At 35.9% G+C, this 24,935-nt stretch overlaps 2 protein-coding genes across 2 annotated transcripts in view; one reads left to right on the top strand and one right to left on the bottom strand.

The window, feature by feature from the left end:
* Window positions 1–9,573: 9,573 nt before the first annotated feature.
* LOC130644918 (protein archease-like) lies at window positions 9,574–11,526 on the top strand. The gene is made up of 2 exons (XM_057450706.1): window positions 9,574–9,734; window positions 10,723–11,526. Exons 1-2 carry the CDS (start codon window positions 9,599–9,601, stop codon window positions 11,130–11,132), a joined length of 546 nt encoding a protein of 181 aa, XP_057306689.1. The 5' UTR covers window positions 9,574–9,598; the 3' UTR covers window positions 11,133–11,526.
* A 4,209-nt stretch (window positions 11,527–15,735) lies between these two features.
* LOC130644916 (dynein axonemal heavy chain 6-like) overlaps window positions 15,736–24,935 on the bottom strand; it is a 50,027-nt gene continuing 40,827 nt past the window's right edge. The window contains exons 37-49 of the mRNA XM_057450703.1: window positions 24,706–24,930; window positions 24,287–24,484; window positions 23,396–23,586; window positions 22,726–22,907; window positions 20,180–20,385; window positions 19,917–20,079; window positions 19,681–19,835; window positions 19,023–19,169; window positions 17,009–18,941; window positions 16,635–16,765; window positions 16,456–16,524; window positions 16,079–16,243; window positions 15,736–15,989 (exon numbers count right to left, since the gene is read on the bottom strand). Of these exons, the coding sequence (XP_057306686.1) occupies window positions 18,753–18,941; window positions 19,023–19,169; window positions 19,681–19,835; window positions 19,917–20,079; window positions 20,180–20,385; window positions 22,726–22,907; window positions 23,396–23,586; window positions 24,287–24,484; window positions 24,706–24,930 (1,656 nt within the window). The 3' untranslated portion in view covers window positions 15,736–15,989; window positions 16,079–16,243; window positions 16,456–16,524; window positions 16,635–16,765; window positions 17,009–18,752. The remainder of the gene's footprint in view (window positions 15,990–16,078; window positions 16,244–16,455; window positions 16,525–16,634; window positions 16,766–17,008; window positions 18,942–19,022; window positions 19,170–19,680; window positions 19,836–19,916; window positions 20,080–20,179; window positions 20,386–22,725; window positions 22,908–23,395; window positions 23,587–24,286; window positions 24,485–24,705; window positions 24,931–24,935) is intronic.

Raw genomic sequence — 24,935 nt, 5'->3', positions numbered from 1 at the left:
ATTATCTTTAAATAACAAGAGAATACCCTTAAGGCTTTTGCTTGGCGTATCGAGTTGTAGGTTGTACGACGTTTCAGCCTTCTTTATTATAACAACTTAACTCCTAAGCACACGCTCATATGGCAAAGCAAGCCGGGAATAACGGCTCATCATTGCACTCGCCAATTCTTCATTCGAAACTTTGTCAAACTCTAGGCAGATATTGGTTATTTTGTAAGCAGAATCGGCTGGCTTGGCAGCCGTGCTCCCAACGGCTGCCGTCCCTGCATCCTTTATCACATCACCGTAAGACGCGAAATGCAGGATGAACAAGAGTCTATCATGGATTCCAGCCTGGTAAAATGGGAGATCACGAGTCAACGAAAAAAATTGCCGATAGAAATGGAAAAAGTGTTGCCGTAAGCTGCTACTATCGCTTTCTCTTCATTGTTACCAACGTGATCGCTGGCATTTACCTGCAAAGCTCTTATGGTCCCATCGTTATCGTTAATACCCTCTAATACTAGAAGGTTATCACGCTCGTATTATGGGAGGAATAAATCTCTATATACCGCCAGTATGTTAAAATCTTGTATATTTTGAATTTCGTTGCCATTCAAGCTGATGCGAACGTTTTGCACCAGGGCCTTGCCGATATTAGAGACTATAGTACGTTTGGTATTGGTGTCAGTCAGCTCCAAATCGAACAGCAATTTGAGAGAGCCGGGAAAAATTATATCATGTTGACCAAGGTTGGGCACATCAACGTGCAAATCCTCGTTCTGATTGATCGTGCTTGGTATATGCGATATATTCACCCTTTGCCTCTTGCCTTTCATGACCATCATCGTTTTTACCTCCTTATTTGGATCTAATTTACCAAAAACAGACATTCTTTATTTATACAGGTGCATGAGTTGAAATAAATGACTGATACTCCGCGATTTGATTTTACGCCGGAGGAAGATATTCGGCCCGAGCCTGAAGAGTTCAGCAGTGAGAGTGAGATCCTTCGACCCGAGGATATTCAAGGAACAAGCACTGAGCCCGCAACAACTTCACGAGGCAGCCTCACTGACACGGCAAGGCGGGAATTATTGGAATCGAAGGTTGATAGCCTCTATGAAGCCCTTGATGAGGAGCTCGGTCAACCACTCGCGAGACATTATGATGACTTTGAAATGGATGGGAACCAGCTTTTTTTCGATGGTGTAGAGCTCACGAAACAAAATGGTGAAATTAGGAAAGTTTCCGCGATAGTGAGGGATCTAGGCGTGCGACGATTGCACGCTCTGGGCTTTACCGACTATACCACACCACACAAGGGTAGTAAAAAGATGGCCAGGGACTCTTGAATAATATTGATACCATCGAGGACAAAGCTGATGACATGGAGATGCTGCCATTACTCGAAAACGTGCTCGATGAAACGTAGAGCCTCATGGAGAATACTTCCTTTACCGAAGCCTTCGATGAACGTGAAAGAAGAAAGCTTCATTTCTATGTTAGAACGCTCCAGGACGACTTGAATAAAGTGAAAACTAAGATGATCTACTACGATGGCGAGCTTTCAAAGGCAGATGACAAGATCAAGAGGGTTGAGGCGAAGAAAGCTGGGTCCGACGTATCAGAAGAGCAGCAAAATATCTAGGATGAGGACCTCGATAAGGCCAAGGAAAATCGTGAAAGGCTAAAGGATGATCGAAAGGCGGCAATAGAAGAACATGGTCTCTCTAGAATCAATACCTAGTTCAAGGCGATTAAAAATACACTCATGAAAATCGCGGGGGATGATAAAACCTTGGTAGAAAAGCTCAAGATCATGTTCAAAGAGAAAGGGATTACTATTGCTAGTATCGTTTCTGCTGTTGGTCTACTGATATCAGCCCTGGTATTAGCACTCACGGGTGGTGGGGCAGCAGGAGGAAGTGCTGGAGGAGGTGGTGGTAGCAAAGGATTTGTTCAAAAGCAGCTGGAGAGACTCGGGAAATTTTTAAAATATTTGGCAGGTAAGGCTGGGGCCGCATTACCAGGGATCTTTGGTACGATCGTATCATTCTTCTTCCGAGTAGCCGCCAAAATCGTGGAATTTGTGGCAAAGCATCTGTACATGGCCATAGCAGGTACTGTAGGTATCATGATGGCTTATGTGAGTAACAGGAGGCGTAAGAGTCGATGAAGAGTCTAGTATGTTGATAAAACACATTAGACCTATTTCTTCATCCATATATACACAAGGATAATTCCTACTCCTACCGTAACCAGCGTGGCTTTGGTATCCTCATGCTGCCTATAGGCTTCCTTGGTATCAGGCATGGTCTTCTTGATATTTTGCCTAGAAGGTGTAGTGAAGGATGTCTTGACAGCCATGGTATTCGGGTCTAGCTTCACCCCCACGCCTATGTTAGAGGGTGCGATAAAAATGTTATTGTTATACCCCACAATTTTACCAATGCGTACTGTAACACTTTTTGAAATTCGTTGATGTCTTGACCTACGTTTTCCTCACGTTGAACCATGGCTACGAATTTTTGCAGGAGGATCTGTCTAGCTGTATAGTTATCAGCGTTAGAGCCTAAGATTGAGGCCTTTGCACTCGCTTGAGATCCTAGCAATAAGACAACATAGACGTGAATACTCTCGCTTCGCTTGGCTAGGCCCTCCGATGTCAGACCCTGGCTAGTAGGAATGATAAACTTGGCCCAATCTCCATCAACCTGTGGCCACCATCTACCACTCGTCAATGATGACATGAGAGCTTTGAACTTGTAGAGGCTATTAGGATCTGCACCGTATACGCGGCATACCTGGGCAGGTTCTCGTACTGTGAAAAACCTCCTTCGTAGGGCATGGGTACCTTCATTCTAGCTAGGATACGTCTCATGTGGTAATAGACATGGAATTTAAAGATGGCGTTAACGAGAGGCACGGAGCCATCCATATGCCTAGCAGAGATCCCCAACGCCGTTGTCGCGCAATGACAAGCAAAATTCACCCGAATGTTCCAATACTCCAAGGCTTGGCCTTTCCAATTTACACTCACAGGATCGTGCAACAGGTTAGTGGCGACTTTGATAGGGTACTTGGTGAACTGTGGGAAGGCCACGGAAATGTGCTGAGTCGTAGACACATAGAGGTCCTGATGTTCCAAGTTAGTTACACCGAGAGGCCACTCGCCTCTGTTGGACTTGTATTTTGCTCTAGGTTTATAGCTATATATACTCATGTTTGTTATAACAAACATGAAGCAGTTATACGTTACAAATATTGACAAGCCTACGATATTTGAGGACTACCTAGGACAGGATAAAAAGATCGCTCTAAAGTCGATTAGCATTAGACCTACATGGCTGAACCTCTACAGTAACAACGATTTTACCATCCGTAAGGTAGGGCCCGATCAGACGGTTACTCGAATTTAAATAATGAATGGCCTATATAGGATAGAAGATTTAGCAAGTATCGTCAACAGTCACGCAGGGGATAAGCTGTGTGTCCTGAAAAATGGCCTATGCAGGCTCCGTGTCAATGACGGGTACACGGTGGAGATTCATCGACAACTGCAAGAGCTCTTTGGTCTACCCTACGATCCCAGTAAAAAATACTATATGAAGGGTGACTATGATTCATTCTATAGGACTGACGTATACCAAAGACTGAGGCTTGTTTGTCCTCAATTAGATGAGGATGATTGCCTACTTAACGGAAAAAAATCGAAAAACCTAGCGGTATTGCCCACAAAAGAAAACAAGTGGGGCGATATGCTTACTTGGACTTTTGATACACCGATATACCTACGTTTGAAAGGTTCAACAGACAGACAGACGTTCTTATTGTGATGAGGCTCACGGATGAGCATCATCACGATAAGAACGTTTCGTTCGTTGGAATTACCATCCACTTGCTCATAGAATAAATGAATAATGATGAAGTCATGAAACTATATCCGAGCCTACCGCCGAGTGCACCTGATCAAGAAAATAACGAAAGTGAGGTCTATCGCCTCAAAAAGATCGATGAGATCGAAATATACCTAAGAAATGAAATTAAACAGCGTGAAAAACTCGCTAAAAAATTTGGAATGCATGGTACCTGGATCCATTATATGGACCATGGATTACTAGCCATAAGCGTGATCACGAGCGGTGTTGGTATTGGGAGTATGTTATCGGGAATCGTTCCCCTAGCAGTGGCAATGGGTGGGATAGCCATCGCTGTTGGATTGGGACAGAGTGCCTTAAAGCAAGGGGGAAAAAAGCTTAATTATAAACGTATAAAAAACGAAATTGAATAGTATTGTCGATTTGATTTCAAGAGCGATTGAAAATGGAATGATAAGTGATTATGAATTTAGTCTGATCATGCAGGAGAAACAAAAATATATGCTATTGAAAGAACAAATAAGACAGCGTACGAGGAAAATCGTGGAGACGATCAATGAACAAGAGAGACAGGCACTTGTCGCCAAAGGCCGCGATGAGGCGAGAGTAGAATTGTTAAAAAACTTGCAGTCTGCTCAATATGTAAGAAATACCTAGAGGCACCACCTAAATATTCATAATTTAATGTTTTGTAGAAAACACTAAATGACACCAAGCAATTCACCGGTACTAGCGTCAACTATAAAATCACTGTCATATATAATGGTTCGTTTTTGTTTTGCTTCCAAGCATCTTATATACTCATCGAGTATTTTCATAGCCGCGATATCTGAGCATGGCTTGCAATAAGGCCAATGCAATAAGGGTTTGTGTTGCAATATCTTTATATTTTACCTTATGAATCGCAGATATAAGATCAGACCTTTTGAGAGTGGAGTATCCATGTATACCCAGCTCCTTTGCCTCTTTTTTAAGCTCGTTCATGTTTATTTGTATACAACATTGCATACAAAAATCTATCGAGTTTTTACTATACTATAACAAATGGTTACTCTTCATCATCAATAAGATGCCTTATCCTTAATGTTGCAGGTACCGGCCTGTATTTGCACTCTTCAACCAAGACCTGCAGATAGTGCTTGGATCCCTGCTTATAAATGCTAGATAGCTTGATGATAGCCGTACATTCACAAGGTTAATTTTCAGGTACTCGGGTGTCGTAAAAATCAGTGGTTATTTTGCTATCCCATTCCTTGACTTTTGCATTCATATATCGATCATTCTTTACTGGCGGGGCTGTGAATTTATTTCCATATATTTTCTCGATCCTGGCTAGGATGATCTGATATTTCTCAAGCCATTCTGGATTATGATGTAAATCGAATGACATTGTGAGTGACGACCCATCAATATAGCGCGAGGCACCCCTGCTTTGGTGTTCGAATCAATAGCGACGATGTCCTGCTGTCATTTTTATAACCAATGACAAAGCGCTCATCCTTGACTTTGTTGGCTTTAATCGGATCGCTGAGTATGATTAAGCTGAACATCATCAATATCAAGTACTGTTGGTTCTCTATAAAAATCCCTGGTTTCAATATTATTTCCATAAAATTTGAACATCCCTTTATTTATGGAAATTGAACCCCCAACTAGGAATTTTTACAAGGACAGCACCCACCATTATACGTGATAAACATCATATAGTGCTGCCAGCACAGCAGCTTACCTTTTATGAAAAACCTCCTTCCACACTTGCATCTATCATATTTATCGAGAGTAATTCCACATTCATCACAATACTCAATAATTTATTTGAAAGGGCTCTGAAACGATCTGGAACATATTCGAGGAGCGCTGGATTGTCACGTACTGCCTCATCACATAGTTCCTGTGTTTTTAATGATCGGGTACATACCTGAACATCAGGCTCTCCCTTCTGAATGCATCATTACACATCTCCTGTGTCTTTAAATGATCGGGTACTAACATTAGTGTCCAGGGATGTTCACGAACTACGGCAGTACACATTTCCTGCGTTTTGAAATGATCGGGTACGAACATTAGTGTCCATGAATCAGCACGGACTATTCGATCAGGCTTTATGAGATGATCATTAATGGACATCTTTATTATATATTTTTGATTCCAACCAACAAATTTTTCTGGCGCATGGTCATTATTCTTACTCATATTCTGTATAATATGAGTATATGCTATTGCACATGAGTTGATGACGCCATATGTTGTTTATATCATTTAATATTATATGTTATTATTTGTATTATTATGTGTTAGTTATTAGCATATGATATCATTTTATATTATTTTGTGTTGGTGACTTGCAGTACAATTAGGGATTTCCCTTTGGTCGACGTCGACTGCGCCAGAACGAACATTTCTCTATCTCTGCTTTTCAGTTTATATTTACTTATAACACATCGCGATTTCGAAATGCAGTAGCTGCATGTGGGATCAGGTTATAGCATTATTATTTCCGCACTTACTTAAGCATGATAAATAGTAAAAAGTTTCTTCCTCATGAAATGTTTTCTTTTGTCGCTCTGCCATTTTTGAATCAGCGTGCACGGTTAGCTTAAAAATGCGCACTCTCAACATCAGCGAAAAATTGATCTTTGGCTCTTTGAAGTTTACCGATTTTCTAAACCAGGGTTTTTGTCTATCAACTATGGTACAAAGATGGCGCATACTATACAAAAATATTTCATTTTCGAGTGGCGATGAAGTTGATGCTTTCAGAAAGAAATGGGAGGAAAACGTTCTTGATAAGAAAAATAAATTATCAAAACAGCAAAGAAAAAAAAAATGTGAGTTTTAAACACACAACTTTGAAAAAATTACCAAAAGCATCGAAATTAGTTTTATTTTGTATGTAGAAAGAAATACTCTGAAAAGTAATTTTTATATGAAATTGATAAACAGAAAAACAAACTTAATTCACATATTTTCGTTTCGTTTATTGTCTCAACAAAACCCCTGCGTTGAAAATACTTAAGTGTTAATAAAATATATTGTCACAAACTTCGGGAGTACATATGTAGCAAGAAACGATATAGCACAAAATGTCGCCTTTTTAATTACATGAAAATTATTCACCAACGATATAATGGAAAAATAAATTGAGGAAATTAATGACTGGCACATATCATTTTCAACTGCCGGCTACTTAGTATGTATAACATTAATGATTGACACATAAAACATTTTAAACTGCCGGCCATTTAGTATATAGGATAACAATGACCGGCACATAAGTTACGTATATTTTCAACTGCCGGCCATTCAGAAAATGGAGAATCAATGGCTGGCATTTAGTATTTCGAATATCATCGGCCGGCTGCCGGCCATGCAGACACGGCGTTTTTAAAAGCAGTTATAAAGACTTTTTGTTGCATGATTTTTTGTTGTGTTCATAATGACTAACTAAATAATTATAACTCAGATGTCAAGATATAACATTTAACTACAGTGTAATATATATATATATATATATATATATATATATATATATATATATATATATTAACAGGATACCATTACAAAGTTGCAGGATAATCGCGAAATTCCTTTGCCTCGGCAGCTCAGGGACTCGAACCCGGGATCGTCGCATCAGATGCACCGCAGGCTCTTATCCACTGAGCCACGTTGTCGGCAAAGGATTCGTGAGAATCCAGACAACTTTGGTATTTCGGGTTCGAGTCCCTTGGCTGCCGAGGCAAAGGAATTTCGCGATTATCCTGCAACTTTGTAATGGTATCCTGTTAATATGATATGCACTCACAATTGCTCTCCACATTGGAATGTATATAGCTCGAGCTGCCCCAGAGTTCCTGCAGTGCTCAATACTGGCTCTGGTATCCGCTGACGAAGGCTTGTTAGTCGAAATACCAAAGTTGTCTGGATTCTCACGAATCCTTTGCCGACTACGTGGCTCAGTGGCTAAGAGCCTACGGTGCATCTTAAGCCACGATCCCGGGTTCGAGTCCCTGGGCTGCCGAGGCAAAGGAATATATACATATATATATATACATATATATATATATATATATATATATATAATTATGTGTGTCAGATTCAATAAACTACACGGTACTTTTGTACGACTTTAAGTTTCATGTTAAACAATCATCAGGTACAAGTTACCAAATATTTTGTTAAATCTATAAGATAAAACAAAACAAGCATTATTACAAAATTTTTGCAATTAATACATTAATTTTATTAGAACGTTAAGAGAATCGGTGTGGGTTAAATATAAGAGTTCAAGATTTTAAGATATGTTTATGATTTTGGTATATATTCAAGAAACAGGAACTATGATTTAATTTAAAGAAATAATATTTGTTATATTTTTAAAGCTCCCATTTGAGCCACAATCACTTGGACACAAGTCGCACGCTCTACCGACCGTGGTATTTATCCCCATTTATCAAATTTATTTGTCAATTTATGTCTTTGTTTGTTCAATTTTTAAGAAAAAAGAATTTACGACATGGTATTTGTATTGCTCATTACTTTAGCTATATTGTAATAAATTTGAATAAGAGAATTCATGATTTAGTCTTCTCTATACATTCTTTGTTCTCTTTAGTCTTCTCCTATTAGACATTGCATTTGTCCACAGTTGCGCTAGGCCTGTCTGCAATTTTTTTAAAATTCGTAACAATGCTGTGGCTGTTTCTAAAAAGTGTTTCTAAAAAAAGTCGATATGGTAGCAAAGATGAAAGTTGAAGAATTGAAAGTCTTTTTAAGACTTCGTAATTTAAAACTTACAGGAAAGAAGGAAGAGTTATTTGCAAGAGTGTTTGCTGCAATAGAAAATAAAGTTCAGCCTGTGAAAGGAGCTGCTGAAATCGAGCTCGAACTAAAAAAAGACTATGAAAGCAAATTAAAATTCGACAACAGAACTATTCCAGATCCATTCAAGATACCTCATGGATGGCGTGATAAAGCTGAGGGCATGGCCTTTTGGTACACCATCAGCAAAATGAAATGAACACACTCTGTCACTTCCAGCAGGAGTCCATTTTGATTCATTCTGTCCTTCTCGCTTGATAACTTTAATCCAATTCTGCCTTTGCTCGTTGTTGTTCTAACGCTCGGAAAACAATATAAATAAAATGGTCGTTCGCATCCACACAATTCCTTGATAACATTGTTGTGTATATCACACAATTCTTTCTTCCACTTTCGAATTTTATACTGGCTATTCGTACAACCAATAACAGCACAATTTACGCTGGGCATTTTGTTTTAAAAATAAAAGTTTGATTATGGCTATATTTATTTTGTATGAATCATTTTCTTCTTTCTTTTTACTCTGTTTGCTCCTCTCTCAACTAATTTTTCACCCCTTCTTCGTACGCAGTCTCAAGACCGCGCCGCAATACAAAATGGTAGCCCAGCATGTCGGATTGGTGTATAGTTAGGCCTTTCCCATCCTGTGACACAGTCTTTAAAAAGCATGGGAATTGTTTGTCAATTGTTAGGCCTGTCCCATCTTATAACACATTTTCTAAAATTGCAAAAGTCTTTTGTGTACAGTTGAGTTTGTCCCATCCGATGTTATGGTTGATCCTGGCCCGTATCCCAACTGCGAACGCACCGACCCGTCTTTTGACGGGCCGTCCTGTCTTTTGACGGGCCAGTCCCGCGTCCAAAGTTGGGTCGGTGTCTATAGTTGAGTTAGAACAGTAACACCCCAAAATTTTTGCAAAATGATGACACATTTAGACGGTTGCATAATTTTCGGTGTCCGTTGTTTTTCCCAAGTTTCTGCCAATAATATGGCGGCAGAGAACCCCGATGATTTATTATCCGTTGAACAGAAGTATCATTTGTCTGGATACGAGTGTATGTCATTGGATGTGATTTATATAACATGCCCTAGCTTTTACAATTGGATACAGTTTTGGTCTTAATTAAAAGTGTGATAACCAAAAATGTACTGTCTGTGCTATGTTTCCTGACATTTTCATAATGCAATATTTTCTTTGTTTGCATTTTGCATGCTGCTAACTCTACGCCGCAACCTGGTGTTATTTTCTAGTAAGGAAAAACCAGAGATTACACTGTACCTGGCTAATTAATAATGGCTAATAAGTTAACTATGTCATCTAATAAAATGCTTACCATTTGATTATTATATATATTTTTTGCTGACTGTGTTTTCAGTGGGCAAGGAACAATATATCTTATTCGTACAAATTTTGGCGTGCATTTTTTGGCGATGGCTATTTGACTTAAATTTGAAGTGTATTTAATTTGGAAATAGAAACATTTTCTTTCATTTTTTATGTTGCTTAGCTACAAATTTTGTCTTAAAAGCTTTAGATGACATTTTTTAAACAAAAGAATTTTATGCATTAAATTTGCCGAAATAAGCATTTATTTTGACGATGGAGGAAAAGAATTAAATTTGGCGAGCATTAAATTTGGTGATAAATAAAAAAAATTAAATATGGCGTGCAATTAATTTGGCAATTTCAGACCAAAATCGCCAAATTTAATGCTTGCTAAAATTTGTACAAATATGGTACTACATTTTAAAAGATAACATAATGCATCCAAGGAAGTCAGTGAATCCTAAAATTTCATTAAAAAGTCAGGAAATTTTGGATACTCAAAATTTGTTTTTACTAGCTAGCTAGCTAGCTAGTAAAAACAAATAAGCAACAGGGAAAACGAAAACAAAAAAATGACTGTCCACCCTGAAAAAGTTTCAACATTTTTTTCATAGTACTGCATGAAATGTTGTATTTGTTCGCTCCAAATCATCTTAGCTCATTTCAATAAATTGTTATTAAAATGAATTGTGTTTGAATTTCTCTATTTCTTCTAGATTTGGATCACCCTGCAGATGTTCAACTTCATTCATGGGGCACTTCATTAAGCAAAGCTTTTGAACAAGCTGCAGTTGCAATGTTTGGCGTGATGACAGAAATTGAAACTATCGACCCAATTCAAGAGAAAGCAGTTGAAGCTAGTGGTCATGATTTAGAATCCCTTTTGTTTAATTTTTTAGATGAGTGTTTGTTTGTTTTTTCAGTAGAACCGTATCTTTGTGCAAGTCAAGTGAAAATCACAGAACTAGATGATGTAAATTTTTCCATAAAGGCTACCCTAAAGGGAGAAACTTTCAACTTGTCTAAACATCCACAAGGAACGGAAGTTAAAGCAATCACATATTCAAATTTACAGATACATAAAAATCTGAGCGATTTTGAATGCTATGTTATTATTGATATATAAATTAAATAGTAATTTTTGACCATCTTAAAAATGTTTGAAACCACTATTGTATTAATTGTGAGCTACAATGTTTACTGATACGTTTTTATTTTGTGCAACATTTGAAGAAGTTAAATACACACACACTGTGACTATGTTTTCAGTTAAATAATAATTCAGTCTTTCTAAATTAAATTTGACCACATTGATAAAAAACTTAAATCCAAATTACAAAGTTTTTACCTGAAAGAACTGTTTTTTTTTTTAGTATTAAAGTAAATTTACATTTTCTGAGACAATTAGACCCTGCACAAGAATATGCGATATGATTGTTGTATTGCATGAAACTGTAGGAGATTTTGTAAAGAACATGACAAATATTTCTAATGATAATAAAACAACATTTTTCATCAAATTTTGTTTTCTGATTTTTTCTCTTTTAATGAATTCCGTGTTCTTATCATCACGTGAGTATTTCAGATGATTAAAAGGCGCTGCGCTGTAGCTTTTTGTCATTGCAGTCGCAAAATGACGTGTGCTCACTTTTGAATCGTCCTAAGAGGATGCGGCTAATCTGAAGATCTTTTTTTTTATTGTATATAAAGAAGTATTTTAAAATTTAATATCAATATAAAAAACGTGTAGGTTTGGCGAAGTAACAGTTATCAAATTGGTTCTATTGTTCTATAAGCCCTGGGGACAGGAATGTGAATTCTGTTTAACCCGAATCTGTTTAATCTTCTAATTAACCCGAAATTGGGAGCAAAAATGTTGATTTTTCCAATTTTTGGATACTGTACTCTTTATAAAAATTATGCATTTTTTTCTTTTTCACTTATTTTACAACGAATGAAGAACTGCGTGAATTTGAAATCCTCTTTTGGTGCGCAAATTAGTAACCCGCGGAAATTAATTCCACGCATTAGACCCGGTCATTAAGAAAGGCGATTTTAAATGAGGGCTGTAAGTCCAACAAACCCTGGAGACGAGGTTACCTAGCATAATATTAAGATGGGGAAAAAATACGTTGGACAAGACCATTTTTTCTGAAGCTGTTTAAATAAAATCTTGTTCCCAACGCCGTCCCCAGGACTTACTTGTTAAGCTTTTTATGTTTGGAGGGTCTTGTTCAGGCTGCCCAAATATAAAAAGCCTAGGGACGAGGTTGTCTCGTTCCCAGAGCTTCTGTTTTCGCTTTTGCTGGCACATCTTAGAAAGCGAAATAAAGCCCTCGGGACGAGATCGTGTTTAATTACTGCACTTTGGTAATGTTTTTAGATAGCTTTTCAATAACTTTACCTTTTATTATTGTATTCCTTTTTCAACATGAGTTGCTATGCTAAGGGATCGCTCCGGGATTCCTTAGAGTAGCTTGGAAATACTTTTGCAATACAGTAGAGTCTCCATAACTCGAACAGCCACGGGGAAAAGGAAATCGTTCGAGTTATGGAGACATTCGAGTTGTAGAGGTTTTCAACTTTTAGCGCAATATCCTCCCTTTACGTGAACCAGCTGGATAAAAACGTTATATTTAATCTTAAGTCTAACTTTAAGGGGGCTATTAGGTTAATGAAAGTCAAAACAATACACTTTTAATGAATTTTTTAATGTTTATTTAGAAAAGAAGTCGGTGATAACTGTTTGCTTACAACTCATATCAAAATCTTTGGCGATATTACGATTCAAGTCCCTCAGGGAAGCTATCATTTCTTCTCCAAAATGTGAAAAATTACTCAAGTCTTCGAGGACGTTGCTAGCTGTACGCACTTGCTCGGCCGTCGGTCTTGTGATCTTATCTTCTTCCTCCTTGTCTTCTTCGTCGACCTCTTCTAATTCTTCGTCTTGAGTCCCAGTGATCTCAGCAATGATGTCAGCAGTTTTCAGACGCCCATGGGATGTACTGACTTCAATGTCAAAATCAATGAAATCTTCAGTTGATAAGTCAGGATCAATGTGATCAGGAAACCTTCGTTTTATGTAAGAGATTTCAGCATCGAGGGTTGGAATTGGGTCTTCTTCTACTTCGCTGGTTAAACTTTTAAAAGGGTCGTCATCTTCGTTGATCGCTCTTTACCATGTTTTGATTTGTGAAAGAATTCGAATAGAAAAAGATTCGATTTTTACCAAGTTTCGAAGTTTTGACGAGTGAAAGAAAGCATGGAAGCCATGAAAGTCCAACAAGTCAAAAGATTAACAGACATTATTTGTTGTATAGAACTTCCTATCATTAAACTTATTACGTACGAAATCGACGCTTTTGTCATGGGGTATCATGTTTATAAAAGTAATTGGACACCCTCTGTTGGAGATGAATTTTATGGTTTCATGGAACCAACAAATAAAATGGATAAACATGCAGTTGCAGTCAAGAAAAATGATGGAGAAATCATTGGACATCTACCACTAGGAAAGTCAGGACGCTTTGCAAAAGTCATATTTTACTTTCTGAAGAATGACAGCTTCAATGTTTGCAAAATAACAATTACTGGAAAGTCATTGAATGCTGGTGATGGATTAGGGATGAAAGTCCCATGCAAATTATCCTTCCTCTCTGAAAGAGAGTCTATTGATATTTTGAAAAAACAACTACCAAAGCTATTGTAACATTTTTTTAGATTTTATCTTCACGAAGATAAACAAACAAAATCTTAGTCAACTAACCTGGTTTTCCATTTAGCCATCCACCCCTGAGAAGCTTGAAATGACTCGACACCCAACGCTTCGGCAAACTCAAGAGCTTTCTCTTTCAGCATCGGGCCACTGATTGGGATATTCTCACTCCTCATCATAAGTAACCATTTATGAACAGCTTTGTTCACATCTTCGAATTTTTCTGGCTTTGATCTCTTCGATGTTTGCCCGTTGTTAAACTGCTTGTAAATCTTTTCTTTATTTTTTTTCCAAGTTGACAGGGTGCTTGGAGGAATTTTGAACTCTTTTGCCACATCCTTTGGCGCAGTACTCTTTTCCAACGCTTTAAGAGCTTTGTACTTGATTTTGCACGACTTATTGTCAATTCGACGCTTTGATCCTGCCACAGACGACATTGTTATGAGAGTGTCTTTCTTTTGAAATTCTTTAGATTTTCTCGAAAACGTTCGAAAAAGACGTTCGAAAGGTTTGGATGACGCATCATTAATCATTCGAATTAATAATAAGGCCTGCAAAACACGTATTAACAAGATTTTTAGACCCAATTTATCAGGAAAACTGTTCGAATTTTGATTATGATGTCAGAAAACTCGAGTTATGGAGAGAAAAGTCTCCAAGGGACAAAAAAATTTGTTCGAATTAAGGGAAGATTCGAGTTATGGAGGTTCGAGTTGTAGAGGTTTTTTTATAAGAGTTTATTAGGAAATTTTCACGGTGCCAACGAATTTGTTCGAGTTAAGGAGAGATTCGAGTTATAGAGGTTCGAGTTATGGAGACTCTACTGTACCAAATTTTTTTCGTAACCTTTCCGACAAAAATTTTCTCGGTATGTTAGATTGCAACTTTTTGTACTTTTTTTCCTTCACCTAAACATTTTTTATGAAACAACAGTTTATAAGGACGTTGAGTTTCTCAACTTTGTCTTTTTACTAGTAATTTTTTTTTGCAATAAAATGACTTCCATATAATCAATCTATCTCTCCCCAAATCCTACAAATATTTTTTTTTATGATCCGTAACTCACAAACACTTACTGACAAAATAACGTCCTTTGACTTTGACCTAATTTGTTGTTTTTGCCAATCCATCTTCGAGAATTCCAACCTCGCTCGTGGATTCTTGCTTTTTTTCAGTCAGGTAAGCGACAGCGGGTCTGAAGTCAGTTAACAAAAGCCCGGGGGAAAGACTGCAAACAATTCCCAAAATGTAATTTTTCCAAACGATCATTTTGAGGAGGATATTTCTCCTGGTTAGCATATATTTCCCTCTGCACAATTTAGATTATTGTAAAATTTTACAAATGAACTGTAATGAAATGTTTTATTGCCATGGTGATGGGGAAGAAGTATTTATAGATTCCGTAGATTAATAATGACTTTAATAACGGGTAAAAATTAATTATGACACTTGTACATACATTTTTACTTTATAATCTATAAATAAATAAATTTCTATATAATAATAAATTAACAAAAATTTTTTTTTCACTTATCTAAAAAAGAACAATGTTATAAATTATTATTTTTAATTCTATTTATACTTCAGCCTCATGATGATACGCAAAAATTGGAAAACTCCCCAAAAAACCTAGTTAGACTAGATGCTTTATAGTTTAAACTTTAAAAGTAGCATACTGAGCTGCCTCTCACAACTTGTAATTAAACAACTTGTAATTTTTAATTAAATAAAAAATAAGAATACATATAAAAAATGTTTTTCCTTTCAAAAGCACTTCAAACTTATACAAATGTAAAAAATATCTTTAAAATATATATAAATAATAGGTAAATTAAATATATAAATACTTTTTTAAATAAATGCACAATATATATATATATATATATATATATATATATATATATATATATATATATATATATATATATATATATATATATATATATATATATATATATATATATATATATATATATATATATATATATATATATATATATATATACAATTAGTGTAAATAAATAACATATATGTTATTTTAACAGGGAAAGGTAACGAAATAATTTTTGATGAAAGTTTTCCCTGAGAAGCTACTGCTTAATATAATCTTCTCTTTACAACATCTCTTCTCATGGTATGATATATGCGCCCCAATTCGATAACTATCGTTTTTAATCTGGCGTTGGTATCAGTGCACTTAAGAGTATCGAAGGGTACTTCAACTTTGTTTTGGAAATTTACTCTATATTGACATTCAAGTAGAAGAACCTAAAACCAACAAAAAATGATCAAAATATTGTAAAAAAATAAATAATAATATAATAAATAATCAGTTAAAAATAGAAGAATTTACTCACGTCAAATATTTTTTTCTGTGACCGTGTGATGTTTCGCAATTGTATGCTCATGTGGTGAAAAATTCGTTTTGAGTTTTCTGTTAGAGTGGTTTTATCCATTCCACGTAACTCTCTATTAAAATCGTGCAAAACAATCGTGTTGACACGAGCTTTTTCTGCTGGGTTCTAAAATTGAAAATAAAAACAAGGGTAAAAAAAGAATAAAGCAGTAGATTATATCTTTAAAGTAGCATATTCTGCACAAGTTAACCTTTAGCATATGGGATAACTCACAACAAGCTGCCTAGAGTAAACAAATAAAAGGAATATCGTTGGTAGTATGAAAAGGAACTGGATAAATGGTCACAAAAACTGCAGAAAAAAGCGGCTTTGCTTACCAAATGTGCATTAAAACTTTTCCTTCTAAACGAACTTAAAGTTGAACTGGAACAAATTCTTGTTGTACCCTAAAAATTATTAATTGAAAATATTAATTAAAAATACCAATAAAAAATATTAATTAAAGAACCAAGGCGTTCACGTGTAGCTAAATAAATAATTTTTTTGTAAAACATACCAAGCTTCTTTTCACTTCCAAGATATTCTCCCTTGTCCCGTTGAGTGCGAGGTCCGATTGTTTATAATATTGTTGAAGTTTGTCACATTGACTGGTGTGGCAGGATTTGAAAAATACAAGACTTGTAAAGGCTATAACAGAAAAGAAAGATATTATTTACTAACAAATAAGTGAAGCAAAAGTTAAAATATGTAAAGTATAGTATATTTGACACTGTTGTCAAATAGCAGATCTTACCAAATCCTTACCAAATTATCCTTACCAAATAATACGAAGTTATGGATAGACATGTTTGCTTGTTAACGTTAAATTTCAAAGTCAAGTGTGAGCCTTTTTTATACATGTCTTCAGTGATTTCCAAACGAAATCCTTACCTCATTTTCTATCTTCCCGCTTCTGCATCGATATGGAATTGGGGAAAATCCAATGTTTGCATCAAGTAAAACAGCATCAACAAATAAACAAATAAACAGCTTTGTAGGAGCAAAGGTCATTTTTCCTTATTACTCACTATCAACGATTGTATTTCTTTGTTTTTATTCTTCTTTCTTTTAAACTTTTTTTCGAGATATATGTTTGTAAACTTCATAACGGCGGAAATTTCTCTTTCGCTATAGCGCCGTTAAAAGCACATAAACAGTTTTAATTATCAAGCTTAGCAAAATGATGACATCATGCATAATTTATGCATCAAGGGCTCTGACAGATTACTGGGTTGGCTGAAGCGTTGGCACGCGCATTTTTTTGCATACACACTGTACTAAAATCTTTAAGTTTTTTAAGTAATATATTAGAATGAAATGCCTGATACAAGAAACAAATTAATTCCGACGTCGCAGTTTCTTGTGGTGTTCACTAACATCATCGTTTATACTTCTTATAAACAAATTCTTTTATTTTAAACGGAAAAATTATTTATTACAATATTAGGTAAAAATTCGAGATCAAATCAAACATTTTTGGATGAAGACGGGTAAATTAAGCAGGCTTAGAAATCGCACAATTTTCTATCAGGCAGTCGCTCTTAATAGAATTTTGTATCAACTTGTGATTGATAGCTCTGTCGATAGAGCGCTCGTCTATGTCCAAGAGGTCGCGAGTTCGATCCCCAGAAAGCCGTTGAATAGTTGTGCAGAAATTTCAAGAAGGGTTTCTATAGATTAAATGGGAGTTTTAAGTACTCTCGAACTGTGTTTGTGGTCAATCCTGGAAACAGTTAATAAGGGTATATTCCTCAAAATTAGAGAGGCTAACCGCATAACATATAAATCACAATTGACAAAACGAATCCAATATCATATCAGTTAAAAAACAGCAAAAGTCAGTTTACGTGGCATGAAATCAGTTTACTTGGCATGACTACTGAAGATTTTGGTGTGCGATGTTTCACTTGAAAAGAGTTTGTAACATAGTACAGAACCTATTTTTATATATTTTTATTTCCTTTCTGTAAGAACAACGGAGATCGGCCTTAGCTGCCTTTTCCTCTAATAATTCCCACTGAAGGTATTAATTAAAGGGATTATGGTGAAGTCGCGCAGAATTAAAATTGTAATTCTTTGTTGACCAGAGTTGCGACACTTTCGGCCATTAAACAAACCGCGGTGGCCGCCGGAGCTTTCTTGGCGTAACCTCGTTTCCGTGTGGGAGTAATTAGAACTTTTTGCATAATTAAGTAACAATCGATATTAACTTATGTCAGAAAAGCAATTAGCATAATCGTAATAATGTCACGGGTCAATTCACATTTAACAATATGTGATTAAAATGGCTGCTGGAGTTTAATGCTGGCAATATTACGTATTAATTGGATTTTAGGAAGGCTGAAACAAGTAAAACAATATACAATTTTTACTGTCAAACAAATATATATTTTAAAATATATATATATCTACATGTTAGGAAAATAAATACTCTTTTTTTCAAACTAAAACCAAAATAACTTCTTCTTGATGTTTTCACAAAAAAAAAATGAGACAAGTTTTCGTTGCAACAGATCACAAGAACATTAGTATCAGTTTTTTAAAACTTTCAAGCAATAGGTTATTTATAAAAACATAATCACGATAATTAAAAGCATGTGCTACTAATTAATACTAATTACAAGCTACAATAATTTCAATCATCTGTCTGACACAATACACCAACACCACCTAGTACCCATTCCTCAGAAGGTACATTGGTTGGTAACATGACGGATGTGACGTAGTCACTGAAGCGACAAGTAGGGTTATCTCTTCTTTCTGATGTCTGGTAGATAGGACATTCGTAAAGTTGGTGATCACGTGATCTCAGATCATGAGATTTCTAAACAGAAACAACGATGACGAAATTGCTGACATAAATATAACTTAACCAAACACATACTAAGAGCTTTCCTGCGTCTACCTGTTGCGGCGTGAAAATTATTTCAGGCAAAGGTGAAACTTTTCTTCCGATTGTTGCCCTTGTTATCCTTTTATTCTTTCTATCCCAGCATGCACTATCAAGAAAGAGACCAAACACACGTACACAATTTTCTGCTGTTGGAGCAGTCTAAAAGAAAATATTGTTGATTTAATTCGTTTCTGATTTTCATGTTAAATTAGTCCATTGGCATTACATCAGCTCTGGGTTGAACTTTAGGTATTTCTTTACAACTTTTAATTTAAATCCAGCACACTCTAGGGTATGGAATAAACAGGAAAAGAGTGATGAACATTTGTAGGCAGTATATTTTAGCATCAAATGTTTTGATAGCAAAAACGTATAACCAAAATTTAGTTCCGCTAGTTAGAAAATGTGTTAAAACTTAAATTGATCTTTCTGTTCTTGTTGTTGATCGCGTTGAACCTTTGTTGTTAACGCGATTTTTTTTCTCACAAAATAATATTTCACGAGGTTTTTAAATTTCAAAATGCAGAATTTTCTGACATCAAATTTCCATGTCCTGTTTAAATTTTACAACCAGGTCTCAGACAATCTCAGTTTAACTACGTATTGATCAATAAGCACAGAGTTGAGAATAGAAAATGAAAAACCAGAATGAGTTTTTAAAAAAACATACCTTTTCAAAAGCGATAGCGTTTGGATTTATATCCTTATCTGAACATACTTCATCATTTGTCCACTCTTCATCAGTAACTTCATTTACGTAGGTGAGTGCGTCCACAGATACACCAAACTGACGACCATGGGTTTGTAAAATTGCAGTTAATACGCCTAAATTAAACGGATTATGTTAAAATGACTCATTGACATAAGGAAATAAAAACTGACAGAGTCCTTTATTAAAATCATTACCGCGAGGATAAAACAGGCCTGGCAGCCATATTGCTCTCGGGAGTGGACATAACACCGAGTCGTTGCAAGTAATACTCTCAAACCATCTTTTAACAAAATCGATTCTTTTTTTCAAATTAAAAATCCAGGAAGACAAATTCTTTTTTGACTTAAACGCGTGTTCCTAAAAATTCAAATAGCACGGAAATAATTTAAGTTAGACTCAAGTGAAAATTTAATATAGCAGATACGTCGGACGGGCGAAGGTATACGCCTAAGCTTACCTTCCACATTACAGGTACTTCATTACGAGCGATAGCTGATGACATATGATCAAGCGCATCATTAATCAAAATGCTACCATTTAAAGCTTGTTTTAATGATCGGAGAGTTGTTTTGATGATAGCTAACAAGTTATCAAACCTTCGACGTTCTTGTTCCAAAGCAATGAATAACGCCGACGGAGGAGCGCTACAATTTTTTGGAGTTTCTAAGGAAAGAGTGGCATAAAGACAATACGGGGATCAGAAAAATATCCTCGTTACTGCGCAGAAGGCGCATGTTTTGCCAAAACAAACTTTTTTTACCAAGGCAATGTCACAATTAACGAAGAACAACTTTGCAAGGTAACATTTTGGTTCGTTACCACAGTAATTCCAATTTTGAATCGCAATAAATTCACGTTAGGAAAAGACATAGCAACGTTATTAAAAGCTTAACTGCGCATTTGTAAGTGCATTATTGGGAGGATAAAACAATAAGAGAAGGATGATTTTGCGTTTAGCACAACTTAGCAGTAAGCCTTCCTTCTCTTTCGTATTCCTGTATCAGGTCTAACTGGAGAATTTACTGCAGAAACAAAAATTCCTGTACTGCAATTAGTTTTAGATTCGAAAACAGAAATAATTAAAGAAACATAATCACTCCTGTTTTATTATCCTCTCTCTTTCTTTCGCGTCTTATCAACAATCACATGTTCACCGTAATAGTTAAAAGACGACGAAGCAGTAATTGAATGTACAAAACTATGTCACTTTCATTTTACGCCGAAAAAAAACAACTCAAATTTAAAAAAAAATGAATTAGCGCTTTCTGTGCGGCATTACTTTTGCACTCTGTGTACCCGGTTTCCTATAAAACAAACCATATAAGAATTTCATTGACCAAAAATTTAAAACAGGACCGAAACAGTCAAAGATTAGCAGGATGTTTATCTATTTGGTAGTATTATTTCCTGTTTTCAAAGTAATTGCTATCGTTGTTAAAAAGTTGATGCAAAGATAGTACCCGCAAGGTAAGCTTATTTCTCGACCGATTTTTGAAATGCGATTTTCACCACTGGAAAGCGTGAGACCTGTAGTTTCTAAAAATGCTATCATTTTTGATTAGACGCCGAGTAAAAGCTGTTCAATCGCTGGAAATAGAAAATGCGCGGATTCTCGTAAATCCCGGACCAGACTGGTATAGTTGACTGTATACAAAGAAAGTACGCGCATCGATAGAAGCAGCTATCAGTTGTATGATTAAATAAGATCTCCTACAGTGGAATACGAAAAGGAAACCAAAGAATAAATACGAAAGTATTACAGAAACGTGTTTATATGGTGGGTGGGTGACAGTAAAATAACTTGAAAAATGCAAACTCTAGCAAACAACGGTTATCGTGACGCAGTCACAAAAAATCCCTAAAATATTACCATTATTTTGGTATTTCCTTCTCTTTATTAGTTAGCGCCGAGCTCGGATTGATTAACGAGTCCAAAGTCAAATGAAAAAACCGAGATCACAAGCTTCACTTTCATTTGCTATTGTTTTGAAAATGTTAATGCAATTTTTGCTTCCAATAAACTAACAAACTGCTAGCAGCTGTAGCTATTATTAAATTATTGCAGTGGAATACAAAAGAGAATCTAAAAATGGATAAACAGCGCTAGGAAATGTTGAGACAAGCTCTAAAATAAAAAAACAAATTGACAAAAGGGGAAACGTAGACAAAAAAATCCCTACAAACTTTCTGCTTTCTTAGTTAATTATTTTTCCATTTATTGTCAAGGTAATATTTGATTAATTAACGGATACAGGCCGGTTTAGATGTCGCAATCTAAAGGTCCAAAGTACAGATTAAGTTTGCGAGTTGCAACATCAAAACATCCGTTTTATTACCTGTGTACATTTGGTTTCAAAATTGACTTTATCCTCAAACAAGAAAAAAAAGTTAAACCCTCTCTTTTTAAAATCTAAATTTTTTTTTTTTTTTTTTAAACAAGATCCCTAAGGATAATTTAAATTATTAAAATCTGTTTTATTTATACTTTGTTTGCTATCATTTTATTCGATAACTTCCAGTCTTCTCAGGCTGGTTTATTTTGTTTTCAAGAGGTAAATCACAACAAAATTTCAGTTTTCATTTTGTTCTTATTTATGGCACTTCCAACACAACTCTGCTACAAGACTTGTTTTTGCTCCCGTCTCGACTTTTGAAGTTTGTAACGCAATGTGGCGATGAAATAAAATAAAAAATGGTAGACATCCAGTATTAATCGAAAAAGGGTGCAACTTCTTGTTTATAGTTGGGGTTAAACGTGTTTGTAATTTCTAAAAACAATGATTTGAGCCTTAGGCTGTTCTTCTTTTGCTTTCGTGCTTCAAACAAATTGCAAGGCTCGTATTTCATAAATTATTCTTATCTGGTGTATCTCAAAAGTCTGTAGCAAGGCCATACATAAAGTACCACCAAAAAAAGAATATTGAGATAAAACATGAATTTTTACCATGATTATCCAAACAATAACATTCAATATGGGGATTAAAGGAAAAATGGTTTAGTTACCCGGGGTTACCAGTTGAGTTTTTGCTTCCTGTACGTTGCTATGAGATCTTGACACACAAGTGGTAACCTTTGCATGCGCGCTTTCCATTGTTTTCAAACTGGATTGCGCAACCTCTAATTTGTCGGGAAGCATATTCAATATATTCTCAATCCGGTCTTGTATATAACCTTTTGAATTGACGCTAAAAATAATCATATATACACTAGTCGTCAACCCGTAAAAAAATCTACGGGGTCACCCGTCCTTTATATATCGCATTTCGTGTTTCCGTAACAGACAAACAGAGAGACGACGACTATTATTATAGAGACTAGTAGTTAACCCGTGAATAAATCCACGGGGTCGCCCGTACTTTATATATCGCATTTCGTGTTTCCGTAACAGGAAGCGGCTTTCGCGGACACGCAGACAGACGGAATACGGCTATTATTAAAGAGACTAGTCGTTAACCCGTGGAAAAATCAACAGGGTCGCCCGTCCTTTAAATTTACCCGCCGCAACAAAGTGGACAAAAATATATCCTATTTGGTATTGGTGCGCATTTTAAATATTTCGTGTTTCCGTTACGGGAGGCCTCTTTCGCGGACACACAGACAAAATACTATTATTAAAGAGATTTGCTTAAAAACTCTCCACTTTGCGTAAGTCTTTAACAAAGCAGTTTCAAACCTGTCTGTTATATGAGCATTTGGTTTCATTAATTGAAGGTTGTCAATCAACTGCATTCCTTCATCACGACCACGTTCAAACATAGCATTTTCATTCATCCCAAATATTTGTGCACAATCTACAGATGGAAACTTGTCAATCATGCTGACGCAATCAAAAAAACTGAAGTCTCTCTCCGGAAGCGTGTAGTCCTATATAACACAACATTTGTATAGCATAAAAGAAAAAAGAAACACATCAGGAAGCGCGATTTTTTTGCGCTTTCTCTGCTCTGAAAAATACTTGTGTTTTACCAAAGATAACAAATCATTTCTGTCTACAAATTGAGATGTAATAAAAAAGAAAAACATATTGGTTTCTAATGCCGAAACATTCTAGACACAGAACATAAATGCAAAACCTTGCTGCAAATCAAGGCGAATTATTTCAAACGGCAACGGATAGGGTTGAATACTAATGCGAACCCTAGCTCATGAAATTTGGAAAGTTTATTTCTAGTTTTTAGCAGGGATTAAGGTCTGTGTATACAATTTTCGGCATTTTCTAGAAACCTTGGTAATTCCAAATCTAAAATTCATTCTTAATCATCCCCCGTCTTTATGGACTGGTTTCAAGGTAAACTAACAATAACTTTGTTGTTGCACCTGTAACATTGTTAGAAAAAAATTTCAGACCAAAAAATATAACACGCTTAAGACATTAGTAACACTTCTCTGAAAACAAAGGAATTACGCCAATGAAGCAGTCGCGTTATTGTACGTGTTCAACATATCGAGACCGGAGTCCCTTATTACACTTGACAGGATACAAGGGGATTCATTGTACGAATTTTACTCTATTTATAGAGATGCTTAATAAAGATTTAAATTTGCACAGAAAAAAAATTCATACTTCAGATTGAAACAGAGTGAAGCCAGATTGTAGTAATTCAGGAGTATAAAATCTCTTCAACAGACTTAGTAAACAACGCAGATCCCACTTATCAGTGACACGTCCACCATATGTTATCTCACCAATCAATACTTGTAGCGCACTCCATGGAATATTCTTACTTCTAAAGAGTACATCGCGAAGTGTCATAACTGCCACCTAAAAAATATCACGTTATCCTAAAGTAGAACGTGTTGATTAGAAAACACCCTAACACTTATACAACAAATGAACGAATTGAGCTACCAACGATAAAACACACAATCATCTGGGGGTTTTCCTCAGCCATACAATTTAAATTTTACAAAAGCTAATACTTTTTCATCCAAAAAAGCATCTTTCAAAACATGGTGCGTAGATCTAAGGATTAAGAAACCTACCTCCAAATCTGCTGAAACAAAATCGTAATTGAGATTCCAGCCCAGAGAACCAAACATCTTTCTCTCCTGTACGACCGCATGAAAAAAACAAGAGCTATACACCAGCTGCTTCCAGTTATCATGAATGTACTCGTCTTCAAACACACTTTCCGTGACAACACCACCAACAGCAGCGAAAACGTTTTGAAGATTATTTTTTACGCCAGGAGGAGGTTCCACCGTCACCTGGT

Source organism: Hydractinia symbiolongicarpus, chromosome 5 (genome assembly GCF_029227915.1).
Source record: "Hydractinia symbiolongicarpus strain clone_291-10 chromosome 5, HSymV2.1, whole genome shotgun sequence".
Lineage (NCBI taxonomy): Eukaryota > Metazoa > Cnidaria > Hydrozoa > Anthoathecata > Hydractiniidae > Hydractinia > Hydractinia symbiolongicarpus.
Note: the sequence above shows the minus strand (reverse complement) of the source record. Positions and strands in the feature narration are given on the sequence as shown.

Coding starts and splice junctions, on each gene's coding strand:
- LOC130644918 (XM_057450706.1), top strand. CDS start 9,599: ATGATGACACATTTAGACGGTTGCATAATTTTCGGTGTCCGTTGTTTT. Junction 9,735..10,722: donor TCATTTGTCTGGATACGAGT/GTATGTCATTGG, acceptor TATTTCTTCTAG/ATTTGGATCACCCTGCAGAT.